Source organism: Protopterus annectens, chromosome 1.part1, assembly GCF_019279795.1.
Source record: "Protopterus annectens isolate FY-2018-M chromosome 1.part1, PAN1.0, whole genome shotgun sequence".
Lineage (NCBI taxonomy): Eukaryota > Metazoa > Chordata > Ceratodontiformes > Protopteridae > Protopterus > Protopterus annectens.
Genome location: NC_056726.1, coordinates 1,523,727,241 through 1,523,746,087, shown reverse-complemented (window position 1 = coordinate 1,523,746,087; position 18,847 = coordinate 1,523,727,241). Strand labels below are relative to the sequence as shown.

The following is an 18,847-nucleotide window of genomic DNA, read 5'->3' as shown; positions in this document are numbered from 1 at the left end:
GGATAAACATAAAGAAGACTGGGAGGCCAAACATGAATCAGAGGATCTCTGGGGGCTTCCTCCTGAGGGGGAGGTCAGAGCGAATTTGCTGCATTTCATGCTGGAAGTAGATGCAAAAAGATTGCAGCAAGACCAACCTCATGTTTGAAAGAATCGCTCTGCCACTGAAGGATTCAGAGACCACTCATAAAGCATCAGGATAGATCTGCTGAGCCTGTCCGCTAAAATGTTGGACCATCCCAGAATATGCATTGCTACCCGAAAATGGCCTGTGGAGATCACCCATTCCCACACTCTCATGGTTTTATGACAAAGGGGGTAAGATCTGGTTCTCCCTGTTTGTTGATGTACCAGACTACCAACATGCTGTCTGTCTGGATAACAACCACCCCTAGAGGAAGATGGGCATGAAGAGCCTGCAATGCAAGAAGCACTGCCCTTATCTCCAGGACACTGATATGCAAACTGGTCTTGGAAGGGGACCACATGCCTTGGACTGTCCTTTCTTGCAGTGCCCCCCACCCTAGCTAGCAGGCATCCGTGGTCACTGTGGTCTTGGGAAATGATGCGAGAAAGGGACGTCCCCTGACTAGATCTGGGGAATGAATCCACCAAAGAAGAGAGTCCCTGCACACTCAGGAGATTCAAACAGGATAAGACAATGGCAGATCTAATAAGGACCATTGAATGGCAAGGGTCCACTGAAGGATCCACTTGTGAAGGCATGCTACGGGTAGCAGGTTGATTGTGGCCGCCATAGACCCCAACGCCCTAAGTACCTGCTTCTGCTGTCGGAGATTGGGCTTGAAGGATGTAAAGAATGTGTATCTTTAGGCTGTGAATCCTGTCTGGGGTAAAGAAAACTTTTGTCTGGATAGTGTCTAACTGACGCCCAATGAAGTCTAAGATCTGAATAGGGGCCAGTGATGACTTGTTGAGATTGATGATGATGCCCAGCCTCTGGGCTAGTGAGCGGAAATAATCCCTGGCTTGACAAAGCTGATGCTTGGAAGGGGCAGCAAGGAGCCAATTGTCCAGGTAAAGGAAGACCTGAATACCCTGAAGCCTCAGGTGAGCCACTACTACTGCCATCACCTTGGTGAACACCCTGGGGGCTGTGGTGAGACCAAAGTGAAGGGCTCTGAACTGATAATGATTGACTTCTAGCCAGAAGTGGAGGAAACTCCAAGAGTGCCTGTCCATCTTGACATGGTAGTACGCATCCTGGAGGTTGATCGAGCACATCCAATCATTCGCCTGCAGGAAGGACAGGATGGATTGAAGTGTAACCATCTGGAATTCTGCCTTGGTAAGTGACAGGCTCAGGGTGGATAGATCCAAAATCAGTTTCAGGCCCATCATTTTCTTTGGCAGTAAAAAGAACCTGGAATAAATGCCTGATCCATATTGGTCAAGGGATACAGTTTAGATGACTCTTTTTATTAGCAGTTTTCCTATTTCTTCCTTTACGTGGGTGGGACATCCGGGAGGTGTTTCGGTAGAAGTGGTGGTTCAAGGAAAGGAGCTGAATAGCCCCTGGATATGATCTGCAACACCCAGAGATTTGTTGTTTTGGACTTCCATTCTGTTGGGTGTAGTGATAACTGGCCCCCAATTGCCTCCAGGGAAGAGCAAGGGCTGCTGCCAGTGTCTGTCTGAGAATGGTTTTCAAGACCCATAATTTCTCAGACCCCCTTTACCTCTAGGGCGACATCTATCATAACCCCTTCTGCCTCTAGGTGATGGTGAGTCCTGAGTGTCCCAGGAAAACACCTGAAACTTCCAGAACCACATCTTCTTAGCCCCTTGCTGATTCCTAGAGAAGGATCTTTGAGGAGAAGAGAAGTGGATCCCAATGGCAGTCAGTGTCTTCCCATCCTACTCACTCTGGACCAAAGTATTGCATACCGACTTCCCAAACAGGGAAGAACCATCATATGGGGCATTAGTGAATAATGTCTTAAAGGGTTCTGAGAACTGACATAGCCAAAGCCAGGCATGTCGCCTGATGGCAATGCCTGTACTGGCAGCCCTAGTGGCTCCTTCAGTGGCATGGGGAGAGGAGACACATGAATGTGTTAGCGACTGACTTCAGAGTAGCCATTTAAATGGTAAACGTCTTCTTGTCTCCCGCTGACACAGACTAGGTCGACTCAGCGATCTCCTTTATTAGGTCTCACTGCAGCCGAATCAAATGTGCCATATAATTCAGCACTCTTACTGAGAAGGTGGCTGAAGCATACACCCACTTCCCGAATCAATCCATCGTCCTTGACTCTTGGTCAGGAGGATGGACTAAAGAGCTTTCCTGAGTGAGCTGTTTTTTAGTGGCAGCTGCCACCACCATAGCATCAACTGGGGATACTTTGTTTTGCTAAGGACTTTGTCCAGGGGCTTTGGGATGGGCTCCACCATGTCCAGATCCTTCCACTCCCGATATGCTATAAGATCCACTAATGGATCAGAGGGAGGGGACACCCAGGAAGTAGATGGGCCTGCGCTGAATACCTCTAGGAACACTGATTTATCCTGGGTTGTTTTTTGTACAGACCATCCCCCTTTGGCAGAGAAGCTCCATGATGTCTCCAAAAGAGACATCCTCGGGGGGGGGTGACTAGGGGAACCCTCCCCTTCCTTCAAATCAATGTCTTCAGTAAGGGACTCAGATGGAGAGTCCAAGTGCCTCCTTTTGCACATCCGTTTGTGAGTGATCTTCTCAGTGGGAATCTCTGGAAAGGACTCACAAACATCCTGCTGGTCCCAAGCAGGGGCTTCCTGAGGCAAACTAGTGGCAGGCTGTCCCTGAGATGGCAGGATGGTCGGGACTGTACCCAAAATGAGGGAGTTGGGGTGGAGTCTGAATAAGAGATGGTCAAAGGTCTCAACACCACTGAGACAACCCTCTCTACCATGTCAAATGCCGGAGAATGGACATCCTGAGAAGTACTCATAGGAGCTGTACTCTTTTGACCCAAGAGGCGAGTCAGAGCCAAGACTCCATGAGCTGAAATGCCGAGGGGAAGATTGCACTCCAACACACTCAGTGCAGACAGCAACCCCTCGGATGCGATGCCAAGGCTATGGCTCTGAGAGCTCAGATTTGACCTGGTCAGATCTGTCACACTCAAGGCAATGGCCGTGTTGAGGTACAAGGTACCATGAGTGCCGACCCCTTGAACCCAAGGGTCCTCGGATCCAAGATCTCCAAAACCAGAGGTCAGATCAGAGAAGGAGTAATCGGGGTAAAGAAAGATTGCGAGCTCCACGCTCTGAAGGAAGAGGAGGCAGACAAGACTCCCATCTGGATTTGGGTGTGGATGAACTTCTGCATCATCCTATCCATCTCTGCTTTACTAAGGCTCCGTGTGGAGCTGGAGGAGGAGGCTACCAACACCGGTCTGGAGTGCTGATGAGGGGAAGCTCAAATGGGAGACCAGATCTGGGAATTCTCTGGCTCAGGGGAAAACCTGGGAGAATGGAGACGGAGAGATCCTGGTCTAGTTGCTTGCCTGGTTTTCACGGAGGCCCATCTGGAGCTGAGCGGTCAGGTGACCACTTCTTAGGCCTATCATGTTTCAGCTTCTCCCCTTCCCTAGGCCTTTTGATGGGAGTTTGAGTCCCAGTGGCTGGGGAAGGGGAAGAAGCTGAGGCCAATGCAGGAGTCAGGGATGCAGGGGCTACCATCCCCAAGGAGGGAAGTAAGCCCTTCAAAATAAGCTTAGCCATCCTGTCCTTGAGTGCCCATGGGTTAAACCCCACACAGATAGGACAGGAGGTAAGCAGATGAGCAGCCCACAGACATACCATGCACAGAGTGTGGCCATCGGCTGGTGAGAGCTTATGTCCACACTTTGTGCACTTCCTAAAACCTAGTTTTGGGGTATTAGTCATACTGCCAAGACAGGCGTTGTCCAGTCAGATTATCCTGGTAAACAAATGTTAAATAAATAAATAAATAAATATCCAAAGCAGACAACTCTGCTAGAGAATCCCTATATTCTAATTAGATATCAAAAATCTGGAACTCACTGCCTCAAGAAATAAAAATTACCAGTAGCACTAAAAGATTCAAAAAGATCCTTAGAGTCCATGCATTTAACACAGGGATAAGTTCATGTACTAACCCTGAGTAAGAAAGTCTATCCATCCTAAGAATCTGTAAATCTCAACTACCATTCATTTGTGAATTGACATAAACCACCTTATCCTGCATTTACTATTCTAGATCTCTGTAGAAACTCAGTGTTATTATATTGTAAACGTACTAATGTTTGTTGGTTTTGTTATCTACCAATGTAAATGTGTTCATTAATGTGGAGCTTTTCTTCCCGGGCCTCTGCTGAAAAACCACAACATGCCCAGTCGAACTTTCCTAGTAAACAAATGTAAGCTATATAAATAAATAAAATGCCCACATCTTCATTCCACTGGCTTCTGACTTTATGACAAGCCTCCTTTCTCCAGCCAAAAAACCCTGACTGATCATGGAGGATAAGTGTAGACTATAGATGACCTGATAAAGGTGCATGACTGATTACTTCTAAGTGCATTTCAATAAAGCTGCTTTGAACTGAATCTGCTGTGAGTCTTGTGTTTTCTTTCCCATCTATGACATCTGCACTGTAAGTAATTATTTTACCTCAGAATAGCAGAAGGAATAGCAGAGAAATGTTGATACCACAAGAAAATGGGGCTAGAAAGGAAAAAGTCAGAAGTGGAAAACCACAAAGGAAAAGGACTTATGATATGAAGTCAGGTCCTCAATGGCTAAGGATAGAGTGATCGCAAGTATACCTGGGGGACCACTGCCCTCATATATGGTTTACAATTTACTGGAATAATGGACACTGTATCGCATCTGTAGCACAGATCCTGAAATAAATATTTTTGTGGGGTAATCTCTGAAAATTTAGAGGGCAGACTGTAGAGACTGATGGGTAAGGAGGTGCAATAACTGGGGGTAAAACAAGAGTTGAAATGGCTTTTGGGGATAGATCCCCTATGTGGATTAAAGGTAGAATAGTCCCCATGCCAGAGCATATTTTAGGCAATAATATACTGATGTGGAAAACTCTAGAAGATATAGTAGAAATCTTTCAATTTGGGATGACGCAGTAATTTGCTAATGTACTCGGCTGTCATTCATAATTAAACTAATATGTCCACCAGTATCAAAGACAGATGTGAACATAAAACAGAACTGAATACCTGGAGGACATACTGACATCTTAAAAATGATTTGAGTATTACTGGGAGTGAAGAAGCCTGATGGATCATGGAGAATGACTACAGAGTATGGAGGTCTGAATACATTTGCACCGGCAGTGTGACCAGTGAAGAAGCCTGATGGATCATGGAGAATGACTACAGAGTATGGAGGTATGAAGATGTTTGCACCTGCAGTGTGACTAGTGAAGAAGCCTGATGGATCATGGAGAACGACTACATAGTATGGAGGTCTGAAGATGTTTGCACCTGCAGTGTGACCAGTGAAGAAGACTGATGGATCATGGAGAACGACTACAGAGTATGGAGGTCTGAAGATGTTTGCACCTGCAGTGTGACCAGTGAAGAAGCCTGATGGATCATGGAGAATGACTAAAGAGTACGGAAGTCTGAAGACGTTTGCACCAGTGGCAGCTGCTGTTCCTGGGTTTGTAACCATTGTTGTGATAGATATTTTTCCAGTTATTAATGTAAAAAGGTTCCAAGCACAAAATAATTTTAGTTGCAATAGTGAGGGAGTTATTTATTGTATAAAGTGCCCCTGTGAGAAATTTTATATTGGGGAAACTAAAAGAAGTCTTGCAACTAGAATACAAGAACATATAAGAGATATTAAAAAGAAAAATCAAATAAGTCCAGTTGCTTCACATTTTCATTGTATAGATAAAGATGATTTTTCTGGTTTTAAATTAACAGTTTTAGATCAAATACACTTTTCTGGTGAAGGTGTTAATAATATTAAAAATGAGCTGAGAAGAGAAGAATCTATTTATTTTAAGGTTTGACACATTAGTGCCTAAGGGCATGAACAGAGAATGCAATTGGAGATACTTTTTGTGAAATATCTCCTTAAAGTTCAAAATGGTTTAATTAATTGTAATTAATGTTAATAGTATGTATTAATTACCTAGTTATGCACAAAATATGCAGTGGGATTAGAAACTGATTGTACTCTGTTAAAGGCTTACAGCCGAGGCGCTAGAGGAGGGAGTACTGCGTTGGTGTGCTTTTCTTGTGTTTTTTCAATGAAAATTCTTTTTGGTACTTTTTGAATATTGGCCTTATTTTTGTGGGGTTTTTTTTCATTAATTGCTGGAGTTTGTAGTGTAATATATTGTTGTGAAATTGTTTTCAGCTGCTGGACATTATCATGCAGTTTTAGATTTAACCGGAACTTTAATTTTAAGTCCAGTAACAAAAGAGAGCAAAGCTCAATTTGCAGTACACCATTCAAGTGGTACATACATACAGCAGCTTAAAATAGTCACTGTGTTGTGTTACATAAAACACATGAGTCCAGAAGAGGAGCATGATGTAAAAGGTCCGCTGCAGACTATAGTACAACATCTTTAGAATTATGCGTGGGTTAGAAATAAAAATAACATGCAACAAAGAACTGTTGTGAGATTTCTCACTATGAAATGGAATGGAACAGGAAAGGAAGCATCCGCTACAGCAATAGAAAGTACACAGAATAGTGCCGTATCAAAATGAAGCCTCGCGCATGTTTGTGTCTCTATCTGTGTCTGGCTGCTTGACAGAGACAAAACCTGCTATTACTAGAAGTTGATATAGAAGGCCCATCTCTAGTACTCAATGATTTGTGTCAGATTGATAAGTGCATTACAATAAAGCTGCTTTAAACTGTTTTTGTTGGGTCTTATGTCTTCCTTTCTATTTACGATATCTGTGCTGTAATTCTTTAGCTTGTCTCAGAATTCTAGTATTGAACCTAAAACAAAAGTTGTTTTCGGAGCACAGATCGTGCAGAGATCAGCTAAAGTGAACTTTGTTATGTAATGACTGCAGGCTATATTATTATTTTCATTCTAAACGTCCCTCTTTTTACCGTGTCTGGCCTGCAAAGAGTTATGGATCACCAAAACACTTATATCTAATTTAATACATGCAGCATGCAGCCTGTTCTACACGTAAATCTATTTCCACTGGGTGTATAACCAGAAAAATAAACACATACATTCATGAGCACAGAGTTCTATTAGGGACAATGTAGTGATAAAGTGTGATTCAAATGCTATAGCAATTGCAATGATGTGAAGCATTTATTTGTTTCATTATGACTTTGCTGGACCTGATGTAATAGTAGGAAGCCTTACCGCATCAAAAAAAGTATAGTATGGTAAACTGTTCTGACAGCCTCCATCACAGTAGGTCTCAATAAGCACCTGAATTTCAAAAGTATTTTAAAGCTTAAGAAGCATAGAAATTAAATGTATTTATTAAGGATCTATCAACCTTTGTTACATCATTTTGGCTGTTTGTATATTTATGCTGTTGTTATTCTTTATACATAGACACAGTTGCACTGTTTTTAATTAGTGGCTTTTATTGTGAATATTCATAGGTTCATAGGTGTGTACTAGGCTAATGGCAAGCCTAGCCCATAGGATTACCCTGGCATCGTGCCACCCGACCTTAGTTCCCAGCGCCTCGGTCAAGTAGAACCACTGGAGTGATTCCCCAGGGTGAATTTTCTATTTTCTATCCACTCATCAAGATTTCTCTTGAAGAGGGCCAGTGAGGTGCTCCACTTGACATGTATGGGAACTCTATTCCAGAGCATGGGCAGTCTCTAGGTTATGAACCTGTCCCTCCAGCATGTTCTGTTGATTGTGGTAATGAGGTTGAGGTCTCTGGAGTGTGTAGTGTGGAGAACTTGGGATTTCTTTAGATGTAGCATTTCTAACTGAGCTGGGTCAGACATGGGTTTGTAAGTCAAGCAGAGATCGCCTCTAAGTAGGCGATATGAGACAGAGAATAGTTGGAGTTTTTTCAGTCTGTCTGTATAGGACAACTGTTTAAGGCCTAGGATCCTCTTTGTGAGGTACTTTTTCAGCCTCTCCAGTTGTTGCAGGTGTCTAGTCAGGTACATGCCAAATAGGGCATTGTACTCAATGATTGGCCTAATAAGGGAAGAGTAGAGGGAGACAATGTCCTCTTTCTTCCTGAATGCAAAATCCTTAGTAATGAGATGTGCCACATAAAAGGACTTTCTGACCACAGTGGCAATGTGGTGGTCATAAGAGAGGTTGCTGTCAACCTGTGTTTCCAGATCTCTTATGACGCCTTCTGTGTTCAATGGACTACCATTGATGTGGTAATTCATGGGAACTGGGTTTTTCCCAAAGGGTCAAATCATTCTGTTTATTTAACTGAGGCTTAACATATCTGTCTTAAGAAAAACATTGAATGTCAAGACAAAAGCAATTAAATTCATAGTTTCATATGTTAAAATGCAGTTGATCTGTGTGGACCATATAGAACCTTGCCTAAACTGTACTTACTAAGTTCATTTAATAAATTATTTTAGCTTCAGTTTCTTCACTGGTAGCTTTTTTCAGTTAAGTATTTTATTTTTAAACTGCATTTGGTGTTCCATAGCATTTTTAGTAATAAGTTCATAGGCTCATAGGTTCACAGGTCTATACTATGGGGCTAACAACTACCAGGACCTTTATCAGCCTAGCCAAGCAACCCAACCCAATTATGTCCCTATGTAACACGGGCATTTATTAGAAGGGAGCATGTTAGGAACTCTCTAAAGGTTATGTGGGAGGGTACTTTAGTTGGGCATAGTTACTGTCTACCTGTCTATCACAGATGGGGGGCTGGACCTGGTGTGAATTTCCAATTTCCCACCCATTGGTCAAGGTTTTGCTTAAAATGGAATTAAGTCTGCTTCCCATGGATGGGAAGCCTGCTTCAGAGCATGGGGATCCGCTGAGACACCATGCCCTATTTATGTCACAAGCAAAATTTAAATGTTTAGATCTAGTTGATCTGTTACTGTTTGTTCTACAGATGTGTAAAAGGTCCATCAGAGCTGGATAAGATGTATACCAGACATAGATAACATCTCAGTAACCTGTAGGAGACCAAGTAAAGAGACAGAGCTTTAATGAGATGCACATACAACACTGTGTTTATACCCTGGAGTCTCCTGCTAAGGGACCTTTATGGGCATTCCAACTGTTGCACATGTCTGGTCGGGTACATGCTGAATGCGGGGCATTAAACTCATGATGGGTCAGATAAGGGTCGAATAAAGTAGCACTTTGACTTCCTTGGACATGGGTGCCATTCTGTTATTTATAATTTGTGTGACATTGAATGATTTTCTCACTACCTTGGCCACATGCATACTGAAGGTGAAGGTGAAGAGGCTTTATGATACCCAGCACAGATTCCATAGTTACCAACACAACAATCAGATTGTAGCTTGGTATATTATTATAGTCTGTTTATAAATTCTAGTAGTAACAGATGGACGTTTTGTAATGCTGATGACTGGTATGTAATACTGCTATGTGATATTGACTAATCTTTGAGAACCAGGCCTAAAATGATGAAGAGAACAGGTCAATAAGTGTACTGTCAGAAGCAAAGCCACATCATCTGATACCTGGTGTCATGCCCTGATCCTGTGCCCCTCAACCCTAACCTGAAAAGAAAAAAAAAGGTCTGTTGTCAGTTCTGTTACTGTCTCTGTCTCTCCTAATGAGAAACACCAGGCCCTATGTCTAGCCCTCACAATGCCTCCACAAGGAAAAAAAAGAAATGGGCAGTTTTCAGATCTGGCTGTCCTCCCTTCTTCCTAATGAGGATCACTAGGTCCTCCATGCCCCACTGGTTGAATCCTGACCATAAAAGGGTATATAACAATAGGAAGATGCCGTGTCCAAAACTATAAAGAGCATCTCTGATAATGACAAGAGATCACTAATTAAACTAAACAGGAATTGAAGAGTACTGATTAAATGAAACAAAGCCAACTGCAAGGTCAAGACAGCCTCTCAGGTTAAGAACAGCCACAAAGCATTCAGTCACAGCTATGTCTGAAACCTTAAAGTTAACACAAAGCAGTGTGCTGAACTGGTGGTAAATGGGACCACCTTTACCAAATAGAATGGCACAGCAAATTATCTGGTTGACAAATTCAGCTCTAACTTTACTCCCCCCTCTTCCCCTTGCTACCCCCATGAAATCACTACCAGCAGCTCCCCACAACTATTAGCAAGGGGAACTTTATGGCAGCACTTGGTAAGTCAAAACACAACCTCAAAGGGCCCAGATAATATCCCTGGTTGCCTCATAATAGGTTGAGCATATGACTGCATACCATATGAATAAACAACTGCAACTGATATCTCTCTTCATATGGGTGGACCATCAACTGACCCAAGAAACTACGGATCCATTAGTCTGACTAATCTACTATGAAAAGCCATGGAACAAACTATCATAGAAATGTTCAAAAAAGACATTGGAAACCTACAGGCACTGGACATATCCCAGTTTAGTCTGGTTAAAGAAAGGTCATGACCACTTTATTTTATTTTATTTTATATTACATTTGTTAACAGGGAAAGTCCGACTGGCAAAGGTCCATTTTTAGTGGAGGCCCACTGAGAAAAGCTCCAAAAAAGTATAAATACAAAATAAAACATAAATTGAATATACATAAACATGGAAGAAAGAACAAACAATGTTTCTCAAACATGTAAGGAAGAAGCAACAGTGTCAGTTAAAGACTAAACACAATGTAACAATCCTATAGGCGGTATCTGCTTTGATACCAAAATAAGAGATACATGATGGATACAGTTCTTTAGTTAGAAACATTCACAATATCCATCATCCTGAGTAAATTACAACTTAGTGATACAGAAGGCTGTTTTCCTATAGATGTTGTTGATACTAACAATGCAATATTTTTTTTATTTAATTTTAAGGACAATAATTTGCAGAGAGACTAAGGAAGGTTTTAACCTGGTAGACTTCATTGAGATGGTCACTAAGGCGATGGATGAGGGGAAAATGGTGCGTACTGCCTACCTAGACCTGGCTAAGGCATTTGAAATAATACCCCTTTCAGGAATTGTTGGCAAACTTACTTAACTAGGCATAAACTCCTACATAACTCATTAGATTGCCAGCTGGCTGATAGACAGGATCCAGGAAATCAGGTTTGGTGAGACCACCTCCACTTACAGACTTGTCACCAAAGAGGTAACTCAGGGCACATGTTGGGACCACTATTATTTGACATCTATTCTCAGAGGTAAAGGCTATTTTAAGGTTCTTTGCCTGACCATGTTCACAGATGACTGCAAACTGGGAGCTATCATAGATTCCCCCTATGACACAAACATCTTAAAAGAGGGTCTAACACAGACAGATGACTGGTGCCAAAACCTTGGATTAAAATTCAATGCCAAAAAAGTGCATCATAGTGCCTTTTGGGAAAAAGTACACCCAGATTAACTACTCCATTATTACGACACCCCTAAGAATTGTCCCAGTGGTCAGGGATCTGAGAACATATGTAAAAAGAAATCTGGTCTTTGACCAACACGTAGCAAAGGTAATAAGGGAATCATTATGTGTTGGCCAACTTGTAAGTAAGGGTATCGCATCCAAGTCTAAGGAAGTTACAGTATCACTTTAGTTGGCCCTTATTAGTCCCATCATTGAGTACAATGTCCCCAATGGCATGTACCTGACCAGGTACATGCAACAGCTGGAGTGCCCACAGAGTTTACTTACCAAGAGAATCCAGGGTATTAATACATTGTCCAGTTTAGATCACCTTAAAGCCTTATCTCTATACTCAGTCTCCTACAGGTTATTCAGAGATGATCAATGCCTGGCATATAAGGCATCCTCAAATTCAGGCCTGATGGACCTTTTGCAAATTCAATAGCAGCATTAACACTAGTCCCAAGGATTTAAACTTTGCTTATGACATAAACAGAACATGCTGGTAAAACAGATATGTGTCGTAAAGGATCTCCACACTCTGTAATAGGCGCCCCATCCATGTGAAGCAGAGTCCATCCTTAATCCTTTTCAAATGAAAACATGACCATTGGATTGGAAATCAAAAGTCTGCCCTGGTCTGGTCCCCATGTCTCTGAAAGACAGAGGTTGACAGTAAATATTCCTAAACTTATACCCCCCCCCACTAAACCTTCAGCAACCTCCTAGCTAACTTACATCTTTAAATAGACACCCATATATTGGGTTGGGTTTTGCAGCTGGGCTTATAAAAACCCTGGTGGTTGTTAGCCTAGTATATACTTAAGAACCTAAGGGCAGAAAAAAACGGATCTATTGATCACTCTCTCTAACACCTTGCTCCCTGGACAGCTGTCCCCTTCACCCCACCCTTGCCATATTTCTGGGTGTAGTTTATTCACTGATGACATACTCTGAACATTATCATATTTATAAAAGGAGTATTGCAAACTGCCTTTATTGTGTACAGTTATAGTCATGTTCAGGGCTGCCTGTTTTATGGTATTAAATATTTAATGGAACAGACACTATATGTGCAGGACACTGAAACCTCACTCCAGCCACACAAGGAGCAATGATAAGGGATTGCTAGAATGTGACATTTTGGCATAATTTCAGATATTTTGTAACATGTCACTGGTGTAGCACATTGTCTAAATAATGACCATTACAGCTTTATCACCTGACTAGAACAATGGCACATTACTTGACATTAGGTCATTACTCACCGGAGAGCCATCTCGTCCAGGATGTCCAGTTTCTCCAGGCTTACAAGCAGCACCCTAGAATAAAGTAAAAAAAATAAAAAAATACATTGACATATACTTATCAGTCTTTGTCCAGCTATCCCTTTTAACATGCACATGGTGCACATAAATCACATATACTTGTGTATATATGCACAGTTTTAAATTCAGACTTGAGTACACATAAGTGTGAATCCAAACCTACACAGGTGCACTCAGACCTGTACACATATAGGCACACCTACTCAGATTTATAAATGCATTCTAATACTTTTGTAAGTGGTTTGACGGGTCAGAGAAAAAACAAACACAGCTGTATTTCTACATTTGTGGTTTTCATGTTTGCTATCTTTTATTTATTTATTTATGTATGTTAACATCAAAGTTCTGAGTGAATAAATCCCTTTTCAGTTAAGGCTTCAGGAAAAAAGCTCAGGAAATAGTCAGTCGATCTTACATTATAAGTAATGAACACTAGTAAAAGGCAAACTCATCCTGACTATATGCAGTATAAACTAGTAACTGACAGATCCCCTCTTATTACACATACATACTCACCAGTAACATATAATACCTTCCACATTACATGCTGTACACATTAGTAACAGATATTTATTTTTATTTTACATTTGTTAACCGAGCTAGTCTAGCTGGATATATTTCCATTTTCAGCAGAGGCCCGGGGAGAAAAGCTCCAAACAGATAGAAAAAGTATAAAATATTGTTACATGGTAAATAAAGGATTAATAAAAACAAACTAGAGAAACATACAACAAGTAATTATTACATACTAAAGTAATTATTACATACTAAAGATGTTAACACTTGAGAAAAGCAACAGTAAAAATATTTACACTTAAGAAAGCAAAAACAAATGTAGCACAGTACGAATCATGTGCAAGTATTCACATCAGGTGGGAAGATTTTGGCAGTAAGTTAATTACAGTTTAAACAGTGTCAGTCTTGCTTACATAACTAAGCATTAAAATGTTTGGAAGTTTGGTTGGAAGAGGAAAAAACAGATGTGAAGAGGGTAGTTAGTCAGGGTTGCTACAAGGGTATAACCTGTGCATTTGGCGGTGTTTTTTAAGTTTTCTTTTAAAGAGTGGCAAGGATGTGATTAGAGTTAATTCATTGGGTAGCAGGTTCCAGTTTTTCCTGCTGCGTTAGTAAACAGTGAGTCACCAGCCATATTATTAGACTTTGTTATGCTAGTGAGGAGTTTACTAGATGAACGTAGGGAATTCAGATTTGTATAGGGGATTAAGAGCTTGGAGCTATGTCAAACAGAGCTCCTCATTAGCACTCTTCAAGAAAAATCTTGATGATTGGATGGGTAAGAGGAAATTCACCCCGGGGATCACTTCTGTGGTTCTGCTTGACAGGGGCACAGGAAAATAATTTTCTTGGGTGGCGAAAGCCAGGGTACATTTTTGGCTAGGCTTGTATAGGCCCTAGGGCCAATAGCCTAGTACCTACCTATGAACCTATGAGAGTATGGGGGTGTTATTGGGTTGGTAAAATATCTTGTGGGCAATCGTGAGTTGGGGTATTATCAGATGGTTTTGGAATTCCAGCCAGTCTAGTTGCCTAAGATTAAAACAGTGGTGGATTTTAAAGGGATTGCCAGTAACGAATCTGGCAATGTTATTATAGGAAGTTGCTAGTTTGTTAAGTTGTTGATAAGTACACCTAACGTTAGATGTCATACACAGTGGTAACACATGTATTCCCTCTTACACTACATGATTTATACATTAGTAACAACAAAAAAAGGTTCTAGGCTTGTTTCCCACCTTTCCTGTAACCAGTCTAGTCCAGATACAGATTTGCACACCCAGGACTGTTTGTAAGCTTCTGAGCCCCCCAAGCCTTTCTGTGTTGGAGGGAAGCCTTCTAACTTATCAGTGGGAGTGGTAAGTACTAGGTAGCCTATCTACCACAACAAGAGTGGTTTTGGGCCCAGAAATTGCAATTTATTAGCAGTTTGGGCAGTTTTTCCATCTCTTTCAACTTTCTGGTTTAAAAGCCAATTTTTTGCGTGGGTTTGCGCTTCTTTAAGATCCGCAAATCCAGTTTTGGCATCCTGCAGACTACAAGAATAAAAGGAAAGAGAAAGAGATACTCTAAGTGCCTCAGTTTTGATTTGTTTCATAATTTACTGCTCTCTGCACTTGTTTTTTTGTCATTTTTAATTTATCTGCATTAATTTAAACTGTATTTGCCTTAATATTGCTACACACTCAACTGTGTAGCTTGTACAGCATTTAAATTGTTTTTGCTACTGTTTTAACTGCTTATTTGCAAAAAAAAACAAAAAACAAAAAAAAAAAACAAAAAAAGGGCGAAGCTTGTTTCCCACCTTTCATGTAACTAGTCTAGTCCAGATACAGATTTGCTGTATCCAGGACTGGTTTGTAAGTTTCTGAGCCCCCCAGACCTTTCTGTGTTGGCAGGAAGCCTTCTAGCTTATCAGTGGGAGTGGTAAGCACTGGGTAGCCTATCTACCACAAGAGGAGTGGTTTCTGGTGCAGAAATTGTAGTTTATTGGCCATTTAAGCAGTTTTTCCATCCCTTTTAATTTTCAGGTTTAAAGGCTCGTGTTTATGCAGGTTTGCACACCGTGCAGCGGCACTCAGCTGAGGTAAACTATTATCGGTGCCAGAAAGCCTGGTCTTCAATTTCTCCTTCGAAAGTGCTTGTTCTTTTACTTCTTGCACTTCAATTAGCTTAATCAGCTAGCACTTTAATATGCTTTTGTAGCATTTATTGTAGCACATTTGGATGCTATCAGCACTAGCTGTTCCTACACAGTAACAGCATCAGTACTTATTAGTTATGATCACCCCTCCTAGTATGACTGTAGGGTGATTTCCTGTGCTTTTTCCTGCTAATGTGGTGTGCTTGAGCATTCTGAGACATTATGGCAACTGTCTAATGTACACAGACAGCCCTCCCCACTTACCTCCCAACACTCATACATGTGTGAGATGCACTTATATCACCAAACTGGAAGCAGTGCATGCTCCAACCAAGACCTGACTAGCTGGTCAAGAGGACAAGGTCAGCACCTGCAACTCACTATATAGAACACACAGCCCTCCAAAACACCAACCATCACAGCCCACACATATAACTCAAACCATGCACCCACCCTCACGGAGGCTCTCAATAAAATTTTACCCAAACAACAGAGACCCCTAAGACAGAAACGCACTTGACCACCACAACACAACACCAACCCCAGAACACATGGCTCACCACCACCATAGTGTGCCCCTCAAACTAAGCCCTTAAGGCAAAACACTTTGCCCAATGTACTAACCATAGAAGACTCAGTTGTGAGGCACACTGATGTCCCACTCACTAGGCTGAACAAGGAGAAGGTGACAGTCAGTTGTCTATCAGGTGCCAGGATCCACCACATAACACATGCACTCAGGTCACTCCACAACAAGTACAAGTATGACTCAGCCATTGTCTATGTGGGCATGAATGACCTGAGACATACCTCCCTGGACTACATGAAAAGAGATGTGATAGAACTCTCAGATTATGTGGCCCAGGCAGGTATGACCCTAGCCCTGAGCAGTATTCTACCATCACACAGAATGATACCACAGTACAACCAGAAAATGAGTGACTTCAACAATTGCCTAAGTTTCTGGTCTCATTCTAAGGGAATCCAGTATCTGTCTGCCTGGGATGACATGATCGACAGACCTCGATGCTTTGCCAGAGATGGCCTGCATCTGTCACCCCTGGGATTCTGGGTAGTGGCTAAGGCTCTTGCCACCCCTACAGTGCCTTTTAGGCAGTGTTCCAAAGACCAAAATTCCACTGCAACAGCTACAAACAAATGCAATCTGAGGGTCATGCTGCTCAGTGCTAGAAGTCTCAAGATGCACTCGCTTGAAGCTCTCCTCAAAATGGAGAATTTTGACAGCTGTGCTGTAATGGAGATCTGGTTTAAAAAGGCAGAAAGCACCCCTGCGCACCCAGGCTACAACTCACTCCAAACCTTTCAGACCCAGAATATGGCCGGAAGCTCCAAAGGCAGTGGTGTCTCCATATTCTTAAAGGATATGCACACCTCTAGACTGGTAGCCTAGCATAATGCATCCGAAATACTTCAGGTACAACTAACACTGCGTAAGATGGCAATACAAGTCATAGCCTGCTACAGAACCCCAAACATGTCCCTAGACTCTCACTCCAAGTTCCTAAGCATCCTGGAATCTATCAAGGTCCAAACCAATACTCTCATACTGGGTGACTTCAACTACCCTTCCATCAACTGGGAAAACTATTCAAGTACCAATGTACAGGCCCAACACTTTCTGGAGTTTATCAATTGCAATGCCCTGGACCAGCTCATTCTGACCCCCACTAGAGGAAGCAATGTCCTTGACCTGGTTATCACCAACATGGGAGACCATTGCTCCACACCTATAGTCAATTCCTGCCTGGTTAAATCTGACCACAAACTGATCACCATGGAAATCTCCATCTCATGTACACCCCCTGCTAAAGTGACCACCCTGAAAAACTTCTCTAAAGCCAACTTTGGGCTCCTAAAAGCAGAGGTGGCTAACTTCTCAGCACCCATGCCAATGGAAAATAGCTGCATGACTGCTGAATCATATACCAATGTACTGAATGAGCAGGTACACAAATGCATGGACCTTGCCATACCAAATAGAACTAAGACGCTCTCCTCCAAAAAAAGGAAGCCAATCTGGTGGTCCCCAGCCATCAATAAACTCTACAACAGAAGGAAGAAACTGTTGCAGAATAAAATGAAGTCACAAGACTGGAAAACCTCCCTTATCAGTCTCAACAAAAAATGAGATCCCTTATCAAATCTTCTAAAGCCAAATATGAAGGCAGAATTGCGGCTGACACCAAAAACAACCACAAAGCCTTCTATAGGTATATCAAAAACCTGCAAGGCAATGCCCAGATTTGCTCTGAGTTATTATACAATGGTACTGTCTATATTGAGCCAACAAATATAGCCAACATACTGGCTGACATATTCAGTGCCAACTTTACCCCTCACCCCCCAAAGGGCCCTATCACAATACCAGAAGAAAGCCAGGTACCCACCATTTCTGTGGCACAGGTAAAAGCTGCATTGTACAGAGCCAAGAATACAGCATCCATGGGACCTGATAATATCCCTGGTTGCATCCTACATGAGCTACAAAACAAACTGGTACCACACCTGTGTGCCCTGTTCAATCACAGCCTTACCTCAGGCTATGTCCCTAACGAATGGTGCACTGCTACAGTCATCCCGGGGGAGCAACTACAGACCCTGGGAACTATCACCCCATTAGCCTGATGAGTCTGATATGCAAAGCTATGGAGCTCATCATCATGGACATGCTTAACAAAGATATAGGCAATGTCCAAACTATTGACCTCTCACAGTTTGACTTTGTCAAGGGGAGATCTTGCCTGATGAACCTGGTTGACTTCTTTGAGGGGATGAGGGTAAGGCAGTTCATACAGCCTACCTTGAGCTGGCCAAGGCCTTTGACACCATTCCCCACTCAGGTATCATTGATAAACTCACCAAACTATGCATCAGCCCTTACATCACTAGCTGGGTTACAAATTGGCTCACAGACAGGACCTACAAAGTGAAAGTTGTGGATTCCAAGTCAGACTGTCGACCAGTCAGAAGTGGAGTCCTACAGGGCTAGGTCCTGGGCCCTCTCCTGTTTGGTATGTACTTCTCAGAAGTCCAGGCCAAGACAGAAGGACTCTGGCTGACCAAGTTTGCCGATGACTATAAGCTAGGAGTTATTATCAACTCCCCAAGTGATGCAGACATCCTACAAAAGGGCCTGTCTGAGACCAATGACTGGTGTTGGAACCATGGCTTGAAGCTTAATGCCAAAAAATGTGTTATCATCCCCTTTGGAAAAAACTCAGTTCCCACAAATTAACACATGGATGGGAGCCCACTGAACACTCAAGGGACCTTAAGAGATCTGGGCACCCAGGTTGACAGCCACCTCACCTTCGACCACCACATTGCCACTGTG

The 18,847-nt window shown here is 42.3% G+C and overlaps 1 protein-coding gene across 5 annotated transcripts in view; it reads right to left on the bottom strand.

The window, feature by feature from the left end:
- The window catches only part of COL16A1 (collagen type XVI alpha 1 chain), a 3,146,845-nt gene that overhangs the window by 905,224 nt on the left and 2,222,774 nt on the right, over positions 1–18,847 (bottom strand). For all 5 annotated transcript variants that reach the window (XM_044082765.1, XM_044082783.1, XM_044082773.1 and 2 more), the window contains exon 40: positions 12,774–12,827. In XM_044082765.1, coding sequence (XP_043938700.1) covers positions 12,774–12,827 — 54 coding nt within the window. The remainder of the gene's footprint in view (positions 1–12,773; positions 12,828–18,847) is intronic.